The sequence below is a fragment of the Eptatretus burgeri genome, chromosome 5 (genome assembly GCF_056783735.1).
Source record: "Eptatretus burgeri isolate ZD-2024b chromosome 5, Ebu_testis_v1, whole genome shotgun sequence".
In the NCBI taxonomy this organism is placed as follows: Eukaryota; Metazoa; Chordata; class Myxini; order Myxiniformes; family Myxinidae; genus Eptatretus; species Eptatretus burgeri.
The window spans coordinates 17,551,044-17,565,644 of NC_140965.1; the positions used below are offsets into that span (position 1 = coordinate 17,551,044).

At 41.2% G+C, this 14,601-nt stretch overlaps 1 protein-coding gene across 1 annotated transcript in view; it reads left to right on the forward strand.

Annotated features, from left to right (window-relative positions):
- Nucleotides 1-14,601, forward strand: part of LOC147025936 (CUGBP Elav-like family member 1) — a 216,415-nt gene that overhangs the window by 193,370 nt on the left and 8,444 nt on the right. The window contains exons 9-11 of the mRNA XM_085880853.1: nt 1,207-1,344; nt 7,600-7,782; nt 12,718-12,861. Of these exons, the coding sequence (XP_085736979.1) occupies nt 1,207-1,344; nt 7,600-7,782; nt 12,718-12,861 (465 nt within the window). The remainder of the gene's footprint in view (nt 1-1,206; nt 1,345-7,599; nt 7,783-12,717; nt 12,862-14,601) is intronic.

A 14,601-nucleotide genomic window follows, 5' to 3' on the forward strand; every position in this document is an offset into this window, starting at 1 on the left:
GGGGCACTCCAGTCTAGATAGAGAGAGGAGATGAAAGGATTCTGTTGAGAGCCACATAGCTTCGAGAGTCGAGGAAGTCAGTACTCCATGTGTGGAGTTGGCCTTCAATGCCATAGGCAGAGTTTGGAGAGTAAGGCAGGATGCCAGACTGTATCAAAAGTATGAGATATGTCCAGAGAGATGGCCCTGATCTCATGTCTGACATCAAAGGCCTCCGTCCATTGTTGGGTGAGTCGAAGCAGCATGTCTACGTTGGAGTGACCTGGTCCAGAACCAAATTGGTGATCTGAGATAAGGTAGTTGGTGAAAAGGAATGATTTCATATCATCTGCGGTGATGGATTCCATGACCTTTCTGATGATTGGAAGTCAGCTGATAGTTCTGTAGTTCAAGGGATCTGTTTTTGCACCTTCTTATGTAATGCAGTGATGTTGACTGATTTCCAAGCAGATAGAAGATGCCCTAATGCAAATGACAGGGTGAAATGTCAGAGACAGGATATGCAAGACCATCAGAGCAGGTTTTTAGGACACGTGAGCTGATGATGTCCAGTCCAGTAGCAGTCAGTCGAAGGATGAAATAAACGACTCCACCTTCTCATGTGCAAAAGACACAGAGTCAAGGAGCTGTTCGGTATGGCAGGGAATGATGGGTACCGAGAGTGAGAGGTTGGGGACACAAGATTTGGAAGCAAACAGAAATGAGGCTTTCAGCCTTCTCACAAGTGGAATTGGCTGTGGTGTCATTTGGAAAGAGAGAAAGGATGGAGGGGGAGCAACAGAGCATACACCAGAGTTGCACTTAACAAGGCATCACCAGGTTTTAGAAGATGGAGACAAGTTTGAAAGTTCATTCTTCATGTTGGACAGATGTTGTTTTCTGGCTCTCCTGAGAGTGGACACATGCTTGTTGCGGACCTTTTGGAATGCACTGAAATTACCTTCAGTCGGATGTTGTCCACATGTTGGCCAGATTATTTTGGGGTGGAGTTGTCTAAAAATGTTGTGATAACATAAAATACACAAAAGCATGCATTGCTTGAATAGCAATCAATTTGTGCACAAAAACACTATAGCTTCAGGCTCGAAGCAGTTCTTGTTTTTGGTCATCACCATGATGCTGTGCAGTGATCATTTTAAATTATGTCCACTGCATGAACTTTCTTTTGTTCCTACCATTCCCACAACTCCAACTCTTTCACAACAGGCTTGAATGCAGTACAACTACAGAGTCTCGCAACATTGGCAGCGGCTGCAGCTGTGACCCAGAATTCCAGTGGAAATGGCAGTACAGGCGGTGGTTTAACCACACCCAGTGGTGCGCTCAGTGCACTCACAAATGCAGGTGAATTTATCACTGTTCGAAATCTCCATTCATCTCCTGAAGTCGCATGTCATATAGCCTTTTGCTCTTTCCACCTGTTAGGAGCTTGTGAGGTTTGAGCTATTATGGTTCCCAGAGGGAGGCATTAAGTGTTTTGTTTTGGTGTTGGTGTTTTCCTGCTTTTGAATAATGTTTTCCATTCTTTTTTTTTGTTTCAATTTTCAATAATTTCATTTTACAATTATTTAATTATTTGCTTTAAAAAAAATATTTATTTTTTTCTATTCTTTCAATTTTCAATTATTACCTCTGCCACTAAAAGTGAAGGAGGTTATGTTCTCACCCCTTTCTGTCTGTCTGGTACTTGTAAAATCGAAGATATATTGGTCAGTATATTGGTTAGTCGATTTTGTTATTCTGTCTGTCTGTCTGTCTGTTTGTCTGTCTGTCTGTTTGTCGCCTACAGGTCACAATTTTAAACCGATCTTCACGAAACTTCGCCACATGGTCGAGTTTGTCAGAAGGAAGAAGCCTATTGTTTTTGAGGTCAAAAGGCTAACATAGGCCCAAGTTCAACAACTAAGGTGGTATTTCTAAAATCCTCAATTTTCATCTGATTGACTTGAAATTCGTAGAGGATTTTATATTTCAGGTCACTGAATTCAACCAACCAATTATTTTTGAGGTCAACCTGGACCAAAAGGGCAAAATGGTCCAATGTCAACAACTAAGGTTGTACTGTATTTCTAAAATTCTCAATTTTCATCCGATTGACTTGAAATTTGAAGAGGATATATATTTCAGGTCACTGAATTCAACCAACAAATTATTTTTGAGGTCAACATGGACCAAAAGGGCAAAATGGTCCCAATGTCAACAACTAAGGTTGTACTGTATTTCTAAAATTCTCAATTTTCATCCGATTGACTTGAAATTTGAAGAGGATATATATTTAAGGTCACTGAATTCAATGAGCCAATTATTTTTGAGATCAACATGGACCAACAGGTCTACATAGGCCAAATTTCTAAAATTGTCAATTTTCATCGGATTCACTTGAAATTTGAAGATATATTGCATATTTGGTCATTGAATTCAACCACCAATTTGTTTTTGAGGTCAAATTAGTTTTATGGATTTTGCGATTATCGTGCTGTGTACGATGTCTTCTTGTTTGTTTGTTTTATGTGCAGGATATCTCAAAAAGTTGTGGACGGATCCGGATTAAATTTTGTTGACAGGTTGGGTGTGTGACGAGGACAAACTGATTAGATTTTGGTGAAGATCCAGATCTGGAAACGGATCTGATAATTTTTTCAGTGATTCTTCACTATTGAGAGATAGGGCCAAACATATATATATATATATATATATATATATATATATATATATATATATATATATATATATATATATATATATATATATATATATATATATATATATATCACGATATCTCAAAAGGTTGTGAACGGATTCGGACGAAACTTGGTGGACAGGTTGAGTGTGTGGCAAGGACGAGTTTATTCAATTTTGGTGAAGATCCAAATCCGGATCTGGATACGATAATTATTTAATGTTTAACGTGATTCTTCACCATTGAGAGATAGGGTACTATGTTGCATAATTATAAAATGTATTGGCCCCGATATGTTCTTGTGGATCAGGCATTGCTTGGTGGAGGTATGCGCTCTACCGAGTGCCCTCCTCGTTTAAATATATTTGTTATTTAATTTTTTCCATTATTAATTTTTTTCATTACTTAATTTTTTCATCATTTAATTTCAATTGTATAATGAAAATTTTTAGTAAAAAAAAAATGTTTGGTTTCGTAATTAGGCAGAATTTCAAGTGCTACCAATTGGTTAATATTACGAGTTGGCTTTATCGGGAACCATCAGCGATCTTAGATCGCAGCCCTTTAGTTACGTATAGATGTTGGTTATTATATTGTCCCATTATTGTTTCAGAAAATCTCATTATTTTATTCAGTTTCCACTTGCAATTTAGTACGGAAACGTAGCATTGTGAAATATCAAACCCAAGTGATGATTGTCGTCCTGCGCACGTATCAACAGCCAATGCCACTCAAAGGCACTTTCTTGTCCACACCTTGGAGTACACCTATAGACTGGCAGCCAACGCTCCAAATGACCCTCTGAACTTGCCCTTCCCGATGCTGCTCACAACAAAGTCCTCGAGATCATTATGATTTCTCATCAATAGGTTGAAGTTTAGAGCCTTCCCATTTGCACTTGCTTGTCTTTGTTTCTGTCATTTGTGGAACCATGGCCCCACCTCAGACCGGTCTTGCGCTTTCCTTACACACCATCACGGTGACCATCCACATTTCCCCACCCCGTCTGAGACCCCTTTCTTTACTTCCAGGAAGTGCTGCTGAGTTATTAATTCAGTTTGTCCATTTTCCCATTGCTGCTCGGTGACCCACTTTCTTTCCCCTTGGATGTGAATCATCTCCATGAGTTCTGGATCGAAAAAAACCAAAAACATTCCATCAATCATTCCAGAAAAACATCTCAATTAACACATTCTAAATTCCTCAGGATTTCCGCATGATAGTTATTACACAGATCAAGGTGGAATCAGATGTCATTTGCATTTATCTGAAAAATGTAGTTTTGAGAATAATTGTTCTTACAAAAAAAAACTTTTGGAACAGTAATGATTAGCTGTTTTTATCAATCAGTTCACACTTACCAAGCATTAAAAGTTTGAAAAATCCCAAAGGGATGATGAAAGGTGTTCGTATAACTGTTAGTGGTACTGTTACACCATCGTGAGTGCTGTACACCTTAACCACCACGCAATACTGCAGCACTGATTGATTTCCTGTCGCCCACACGGGACTCTGATAAAATGTGTAATTTGTCCCTTGGTGACAGCATCGGAATGTTAGTGACACTTTTGAACCCAATCAATTTGATTTCGGTTTAAATACTTATCAGAAAAGTTTTCTTATCATGTAAATCACATGTACTGTGGAGGAAAATTGACGTTAAACCACCTGATTTGCAAATGGTTTTCACATATGACTGTACTGTATGTCCCTGTAGGAGTAAAAGTGTGGTGGGTGGTTATTGTGAGATGTTATGATTTGGTGAGTGGTGGTGATGGAGGTGGGAGACCTTCATGCTTCATTCACTGATGGTTTGTGAAATTGCTGCTGAAAAGGGAAAAAAAGGAAAAAGAAAGAAGACTATAACAATGCATAATCAATTCAAGTTCATCCCACAATATGCTTATTGGGATTAAGACCCACCGATTGTGATGACCATTGCGGATGGGTGACGCGTACTTTAAATCGTTCAGGTAAGGCAGAGGGGTTGAATACAGGTGATCATTAGGATAGAGGTGGGAGAAGATTGTTTTTGGAAAGTATCCACAATGCATTACTCATCAAAGAAGCTCACCTTCCTTTTGGCCAATTATTGATCATGTGGCTATTTTGAATCAGTGGTTGTGCCATTTTTTTCCATCCTCTTCATTTCTTCAGTTGAACTTTTGTTGAAATCTTGAATTCGAAAAACTTCTGCAAAGTATGAGGATTTTTTCCCCCCAGTTTCTGAGTGTTGACTTTTTGTTTTGACATTTTTGGAAGGGACACGGAGTTTGTTTTTTTTAAGTCAATTTACAAGAAGGGGGCTGGGATGGTGGCATTGAGGTACACACACTCACTTCTAAGCTGTCTAGTCTTGGTTTGAATCTCAGCTAGCCTCGGCCAAGCTATAAATTGTCATCCCCGCTGGTTCACAGGCAGGTTGATTCATCAATGTGTGTGCCATCCCTCGGGTGGATGTTAAACTGGGCGTCCCGTCTGCTGTCATTATAGTTGATGGACATTAAAAAAATCCCAAGGCAAATTATTGCTGGCACCCTGAACAAATTAGAAATTCCTTCCCTGACTTTCTGCGTCGGAGTGACCACTCGTCCAGGATTGTAACCATAGCCAAAGGAACTGCTGCGGCAGCATCAACACTCTGTGTAGAGCATGGTTCATGATCTGATCTGATTTGCTGGAGTGTTTTACTGACCTTATTGTGGCACCAGCATACTTGCTGCACCCATCAAGCCCGCAATGTCACATCCACAGCAGCGCTGCTCTTCATGGTGAATTTCCTCATGAGTTTTCACGGTTTTCCGATCACCCAATAGCAGCTGCAACAGCTCTGCTTACGCGAGAATGACTGACAAGAATAGATTGTGGCTTAACGTGCTTTGAGCCGTGTGGTTTTTCTCCAGGAATTTGGTTTTGAGAATTTTTATTTCATTTTATTGCCGCTGCCAGAATCCAATAAAACCACTCGGCTACTTGGATAGTCCATTTATTTTTGAAGTGGCTTGATTGTTCGACGTGTTTTGTTTGCATTTTTTTTGCATTGTAATTTAATAACTTATTTATCATATTACACATGTGGCGTGGCATACACCGGGCGTAGTGGCGTGCGCCTGTAATCCGGCTACTGGGAGGCTTGGGTTGGAGGATCGCTTGATGACGGGCGCTCTGCGCTGGGCCGTGCTATGAGAGGGTGTAGGGCATCCCAGAATCATGGCGAAACCCAATCCTTATCCCTGTGTCGTAAGAGGCGACCAGGGTTGCGTCAGGAAGGGCATCCGGCGTAAAACCTATGCCAAATCAGTATGCGGATCATAACGGATGATCCGCTGTGGTGACCCCTAACGGGAGCAGCCGAAAGACGAACAACAACATGTGGTGTGGCATACACAGTCAATGTAAGTATTGAACAACAACAAAGGTAGAAAAGGTTTCTTACTATCATGGAGCAAACGTGGATGTCATCGAAACTCCAAAATTGACATTTAACAGTTCTTGGGCCAACACAGTGGTTCCAAACCTGGTTCTACCTCTGGTTCAAACCCCAATACCGGCCTTTAAGTGGCCACCCAAGGCCGGTGGACGAACACGTACTTCAGCCTTACTCCAGTGCACATACTTTGGCCCAAGCTCTGATAAACTGAGAAGGGTACTCCAGCCCTTAGGGCAGGGCTGTCCGTGAGTATTATAAGTTCATACAAACGTATTGAAGAAAAACAAGTCAGGTTTGGCCTCTCAAGTCTTACGTCTGCTCAGGTAAATGCCGTCTCTATCAAGAGGGATCTTATCTCAGTGCTTTTGCTTTTTAGTGGTAGAGTTCCACCAGTTAGGAAGATCCTAGGTGCCACCATTGATCATTAGCTTAACTGGGCCATCTACATGAATACCATGGCTGCAAGTGCAGGACAGAGGCTGTGCACCATGATGAGTGGATTACCTACAAAACACTCAATACCTCCGCACCATCTACAAAGCTCATGTCGGGAATATTACGGAATACTCACCTCTCGCCTGGATTGGAGAATCCCAAACAACACTCAGGAGGCACAACTGTATGCAGGCCTGAGCTGCTCATCTTGGTTTCTGAACACAATCTCAAATACACATTGATCCCACCTTACCAATGATTGGGGTGCACCAACTAAAGGATGCATGGCAGCAACTCACCATCCCTGCTCCAACAACACCTTCCAGCTCCACAATCCATACCACCAAGAACCATACTATAAGTGGCATGCTGGGAATTCCATTATACATTCACGTCACATGGTATTTTAACTCGGACTTGTATGAATGGATCAAAATCTTCAACGTCCTGTCAACCATTGCATCGGTTAGTGTCACCACAAGACCTACAGCATTTTGAAGAGAATGTGTATTGCCATCTTACTTTGACGTGTAATGCCATCTCATGGTGACATAAAGAAAACAAAAAGCCTCAACAGCAAACGATATTGCCATGAGCAACATTAGCATAGGAATCAATTTGAAGGTTAGATTTTGAAGGATTTTTAATTTGAAGGAATGCAAGGAGCATTAGATTAGAGATTAAACAAGGATTTATATTTGGTCAGCAGAGTTCATTTTAGAATAGGAGAAGGGTAGTGGAAGTAGCAGCACTAGGTCAGGGTAAATAGGAATTGCATAGGGAGGGGTACCTTGAGCCAGTAAAAAAAAAGGAAGGGTACACATTACTGGGGTAGATGGATGGAGAGGTATAATCAAGCATCATTGTTCTTTGGTTCAGTCTGTGCACAATTATATCCTCAATCCGCTTCATGTGTTACAATCTACAAATTCTGTTTCATCACTCCCAGGTAACAGAATGTTAATTCGTTCTATTCCATTGCATGGGTAGTAAAATTACCTGTCACCTTTGCTGCTTTCACTCAACGTGTGCTCTGCCATAACTTGTTCTGCAGCAAGCTTGGCGGCCCTCAATGGTGGACTGGGTGTCGGAAACCTGTCAAACAATACAAGCAACAGCGTGGAAGCATTAGCCCAAGCATACTCCGGAATCCAACAGTATGCAGCGGCTTCTTTGCCAAGCCTATACGCTCAGACTTTACTGCAGCAGCAAGGAGCAGCCGGAAGTCAAAAGGAAGGTAGTCGTTGTCGATGCACGTGGTCACTTACATACACCTCATTCGCACCACTAGAAGTGCTCATGTAAGAACTGTATTGTTATAAAGACATTGCCAGTGATTATATGAGTCGTGCCGAGAACAGCACGGCACATTTCTATCCAAATGGCATCTTTGAGCCGATGTCAGGTGAAGGAAGATGAAATGAGTGAGTGCACATGTATTGGTCGCACACATCATTTAGTCTGCAGTGACTGAATTATTAATATTTTAAGTGTTTGTGTGTTTATTTGTGCATTTGTACGTTATTCTTTCATGGTCAAACCGGAGCACATTGAGGTCCCACATTTTGGGTGTGGGTACTTGAGAATCTAGGCAAGGTATTAAATTACTAGACGTTGACCTTGATGTCAGTTTTTAGGCCATCAAAGGGTGCTATAATGTGTTTATTTGAGATGTGGGGTCAGGCAGTGCTGCCACCAGCCTGCAGGCAAAAGGTAACCACCATGAGGCCAATAACTCCATTGCTTTTCAGTCAAACATATACATGTAGTATTAAAACAAATTTATTCACAAGTCTTTCAGTGAGTGATTCAAACCCTGCTTGCATATCCATCCAGCACCTTTTAAGCATCTTCCATGCATTAAATTGTTAAATCTGCAGAAAAGACAAAGATCATGGCAGTATAAAGTGGAACCATTAACGGTGGTATATATACTGTTGATAGAAAGGAATACAATAACATTAGTGAATTTGTATACCTAAGGAATACAGTCACTGCAAATGGAAATTTGGATGAATGTAGATGTAAGATCACATAATGTGAAAGCAAACAGCTCATTCAGTCAACTCAACAATTCTAGAAAAGTAAAAACATTGTCTGTAATAATCTCAGACCTTAAGGCCCTGTCACACCTTGACGTTTTAGCCAGCGTATGCCGACGTATGAAAAATTTGTCTAAAACGCTGGCACACGTCGAATACGTTGTGGGTTAGTTTTGTAAACGTTAAGAGCACGCTGAAGCACGCTGGCATACGTCGTAGTACGCCGAGCTCGTCGACAAATTTTAAGCATGCTCAAAAATGTTCAACCTATGCCAGGGTATGACTCACACGTTCCGCATACGCTGGCCATAAGTTGTAGGCACGTTATGCGAACGTTGACACACGTCGACACACGTTACTTGTAAGTTACTCATAAGTCGAAACACGTCGAGGTAATGTTTAGCTTACCCGAAAGTTATTTCTAAACTATGAGTAACGTGCTTTGAACCTATGTGTAACTTGCTTTGAACCTATGTGTAACGTATCTCCAACGCATATTGACATATGTAGACGTATTTGATTGACGTCTTCCGGATGACCACAGAACTTAGTGAAGGTGTTTCTAACTTACAGCTACCGTATAATGGCGTATTGGCAGCGTTTAAGGGAATTGGTATATAAAAATGGGCTTCACACAGGAAGAACCCGTCAGTGTTCCAGACTCCATGGTTTTTTTTTTCTTTTTTTTTTCTTCGGCATGACGGTGATGTTGACACTTCGATTTCTAGTGCGGTTATGATTTAAATCGTTGAGCGGCAGCCTATTAATAGCCTACGCCACGTGATCGTCGGCGATACGCTACCGCACGCTATGCATACGTTAGACTATCGTTGGGCATATGTTGTGAACGCCAACAACACGCTAAACATTCGTTGGTATAAGTTATCTATAAGTTATCGAAATGTTCTGTGTACGTTACTAATACGTTATGCATACGTCCAACTCGTTATGAATACGCCCAAAACTGAAAAAAACATCAATAGTTCAGCATAGAAAAACATTATTAAAAAAAAAATGCCGAAGAAAACTTCGAAGAATGTTGCAAAGAAGTCTCCTGGCCATGGCCGTAGATGCGGACGCAAGGAGGATCCATCATCACCCACACCCTCCCCATCACGCTCACCCACTACTACTGACATGGACCTACTACTACTACTACTACTACTGACATGCTCACCTACTACTACTACTGATACTACTGACATGGACAGCTACTCAACATGGAGTCTGAAACACTGACGGGTTCCTCCTGTGAAGCCCATTTTTATATACCAATTCCCTTAAACGCTGCCAATACGCCATTATACAGTAGCTGTAAGTTAGAAACACCTTCACTAAGTTCTGTGGTCGTCCAGAAGACATCAATCAAATATGTCTACATACGTCAATATGCGTTGGAGATACACATAGCTTCAGTAGGTTCAAAGCACGTTACTCATAGGTTAGAAATAAGTTTCGGGTACGCTAAACATTACCTCGACGTGTTTCGACTTATGAGTAACTTACAAGTAACGTGTGTCGACGTGTGTCAACGATTGCATAACGTGCCTACAACTTATGTCCAGTGTATGCGGAACGTGTGAGTCATGCGCTGGCATACGTCAAAAAATTTTGAGCATGCTTAAAATTTGTCGACGTGCTTAGCATACCACGGCGTATGCCAGCATCCTTCAGCATGCTGCAGCGTGCTCTTATCGTATACAAAACTTACCCATATCGTATTCGACGTGTACCAGCGTTTTAGATAAATTTTTCATATGTCGGCATATGCTGGCAAAAACGTCAAGGTGTGACAGGGCCTTGACACTTCGATTTATAGTGCGGTTATGAGTTAAATCGTTGAGCGGCAGCCTATTAATAGGCTACGCCACATGATTGTCGGCGATATGCTACCGCGCTATGCATAAGTTAAATTATCGTTGGGCGTAGGTTGTGAACACCGACAACACGCTAAGCATTCCTTGGTATAAGTTATCTACAAGTTATCGAAACGTTCAGTGTATGTTGCTAATACGTTATGCATACGTCCAACTCGTTATGAATACGCCCAAAACTGAAAAAAAACCATCAATAGTTCAGCGTATGCCAGCGTTTTACATACATTTTGATATGTTGCCATAAGCTGGCTAAAACGTCAAGGTGCGACAGGGCCCTGACATTATGATGATCATCTCGACACCTTGTCCTCTGCACTCCTCAACGCTTGCATGGACTGGATTCTGAGGAAGATGTCAGAGAGATCAAGCTGCGGTGCATCACTTGGGAATGTCAAGATCTCAGACCTTGATTTCGCAAATGATGCAGTCATCTTTGCGGAAACACTGGATATCCTTGTACGGGCCCTCGAGGCATTGAATGTGGAATCGGAGCTACTGGGACAATGGGTTTACTGGATCAAAACACAGATCCAGGCTTTCAATAACACCTTGGATGCTTCCATCTTGTCTGAACCTGCTTGTGGTGAGGATGTTGAGGTCTCGGAAAGATTCACTTACCTTGGCAGTGATATTCATGTCTCCGCAGGTTGTGAGCCTTTGGTCAATAGACGTCTTGGTTGGGCCTGGGGAGTCATGGATTCACTGGATCATGGGGTGTGGCACTGTCTGTATCTATGTAGGAGGACGAAAGTGCGAGTCTTCAGGTCTTTGGTGCTTCCAGTCTTACTCAACTGATGTGAGATTTGGACTCTGACAAAGGAGCTTAGATGAAGACTTAACTCCTTCGGTACCAGGTCTCTTAAAATAATTCTTGGCTATCACTGGTCAGACTTTGTGTCCAACAAGTGGTTGCTGAGAAAGACTCAAATGAGATTTGTGACCTGTATAGTCCATGAGCAACAACTGCAGCTGTATGGACATGTGGCTCGATTTCCTGATGCTGATCCTGCTCACCAGATTCTCAGCGAGGGAGCCTCGTGAGTGGAGAAAGCCATTGGGACGACAGCATGCCTCGTGGTTGCAGCAGGTTGATCGACATCTTGAGGAGATAGGGATGGGCCAGGCATCTGCCTAGGGGATGGCCAGACGGAGGCCCCTGGAGTACCAGCGGAATGTGGACGCAGCGAAGCGCTGCTCTGGCACATGCTCCTTTACCTAACCTAACATAACCTCCACACCTTTGGCTGCGAAACATGGCAGATATTTGACTCCTGTTAAACAATCAATGCTTTCAACAAGGGTGCAGGAATTTTTTTCCTGTGACATGAGCTCCGCATTACTGTTGTTGTTGGGGTTCTTGTTGGGGGTCGATTTTTAAAATGTGCACCCATTGCTCGGACAGCTGCCGGACCACACCCACATCTATCGTTTGACCCCACTCACCATGGCACCCAGACAAAATTATATGGCTGCCATATTGGTTTTCTGGTGGACCTCAGACATGAGGCCTGTCGGCCTCTACTGATTATATAGTGACTGGTTTTGGGGGTTTTTTGTGTCAAAGGTTGTGACCACAGTGCGGTCATTCTAGGTAGTCCACCACTGAAACCATGTGACGAATGAAGAGGTCATGTTGCCCACCAACCAGCAACCAGCCAAAATATAATTAAAGTTAGGAGGCTGTGGTGGGTCGGACATGTCAGGATATCTCAAGAATGCATCCCAAGGCATGTGTTCGATTTTCCACCAGCTTGAGGGACCAGAGAGAGAGAGAGAGAGAGAGAGAGAGAGAGAGAGAGAGAGAGAGAGAGAGAGAGAGAGAGAGAGAGAGACTGCAAATGCCATTTGAGAAAGCCATAAAGAATGGTGCTGCTGCAATGGACATGAAATATGAAGAAGAAAAGTGATTGGCCATGGATAGAGAAGTGAAGTGTTTGGGTTACCTCGTATGTCAAGAGGCACGAGACTGATTTTTATTTTATCTGATTATGTAGAGAATTTTGATCACATACCGTAAGCCTGACCATCATTCCAAAATGAGAGCAGATAGCATAATATTCTGCTGGAACACAGAACCAGCCATAGTTAAGGTGTACAAGGCATGGCTTGCTCTTCATAAGAAGGGGCATATGGCATGGAAATTGTTCCAGCACTATATTGTGAACGTAGTAACTTACCATTCATGTAGGAGCTAAGGTTCTTCATTTTAAAGAGTTGAGTGTTCTGTTTGTTCCTACTTGCCTGTGTGTGCAGGCCCGGAAGGAGCAAATCTGTTCATATACCACCTGCCTCAGGAGTTTGGAGATCAGGACCTCATGCAGACCTTCATGCCCTTTGGCAATGTTATATCAGCAAAAGTCTTTGTAGACAAGCAGACCAACCTGAGCAAATGTTTCGGTAAGTTTTTAATGTTACGAGATTTTGGCACCCGGTCGCAAATAATATACCATTACCTATGTTTTGCTTATCTGCAGTCAGAGATATTTGGCAGGCTATTCACATGAAGATGTCAAAGTGAAAGGATGGAAAGTGATGGGATGGAATTTTGTTCACTGGTAAAACACCGTGATCGAAACTTGAAATGATACGAGTTGATCTGGGATGGCCTTCGATTTGATAATCTCTTCCAAAACTCATTCTATGCACGTCTCACAAAAAGTGATAAAGTCATGATTTAACAATGTATATTGGGTTTAATAAAATATTCATCAACAATGTACTAAACTAGAGAGTTCATAGAACACCTTACCCTGCACAGTCTTTGGAAAAAGGACAAGGGAAGGGTCTTTTAAACTCATGCTTTGCGTTTTGCACTAAACGAACAGCGCTTGGCACCCCCATATTTGTCTGAATGCTGAATCTCATAGTTACTCTGACTTCAGGGCACGGGATAGTTGAAATATTTTTGCAAGTACTGTATTTTTTGGCGTTTAAGTCGATGTGGAGCATAAGTCGAATTGGCTAATTTTCCCATTTTTCTTTCCTTCATTCATAGATAAGTCAATTTCGAGTATAAGAGAAGCTAGATCAAGTATGGTAGTTAGCAAAACTGTCAGTCAGAACAATAGAGGTTTTAACTGACACTCTAATGTGTTGCTTCCAGGGTCATGAATATTAATGGGCTGTTTTGTGCATATTATTTGAATTACTTTGTGGGATGACCTTTCGGATAAATTAGGAATGTAAATAGTTTTTCAACATGTTTGTTATTATATAGAGATACAGCATAAAGAACAAGCTACATAATCATTATCAGCACTGGCTCATAGCACATTATCTTTTATCATAGTTCGCTACTCCTTAATAAACATGAACACCTGACGCATTGTAACACAAGCACAATTTGATCGATGAAAGAGTTTATTCACTGAGCACTGTTTTAAATTAAGAATTATACAATTTATTTCAAAAAATATCACACATTGCAATTTTTTTCATTTATACATGTCAATGTCTTAAACCATAGATAAATTGATTCTGAGTATAGATTGAAGCCTGGACGTCGGGGAAAAAAGTATAGACAATTATACGTTGAAAAATACGATACTGCTAAATAAATGGAAGGTTTTTGAAAGTGCCAAGAAGGTGATTTGTGTTCTGTAATGTTTAAGTATATAATTCAATTGAAATAAAATAAATATTTTAAAGGTTGTAGAAAAAAAGAAAGAATTCAGAACGCAGTTGATTCACCGACTTTTACACCAACTTATTTAACACATTTAATTAGTTATTCGTGCATGTTGTTTGTGTCCTTTACAGCATCCATAAAAACAATAAGCTTCCTGGTTGGAATGATTTTCAATTTTGTTTGACTGCCAGACAGACAGACAGAATAAAACAATTATCTCACTCCTCTATGCGCATGTGCAATCAGGACGAAATTAGAGCCAAGAGTACTGATAACCTGCAGGTTCTTGTTCTGATTCATGTTCCGATTCATGTTCTACAGTATTCAAAATTAAAATGAAATTAAGATGTTCATTGATCATATACTGTTGTCTCTAGACAGACAGACAAAGTGAATCAACCTGCTTAACCCCACTTTTTGCTTCACACGCGCTGGGTAAAAATTAACAACAAATCAAAACTTTCTTATTATTAAATATACAGCAAACGATAAAACCATAATAATTCACA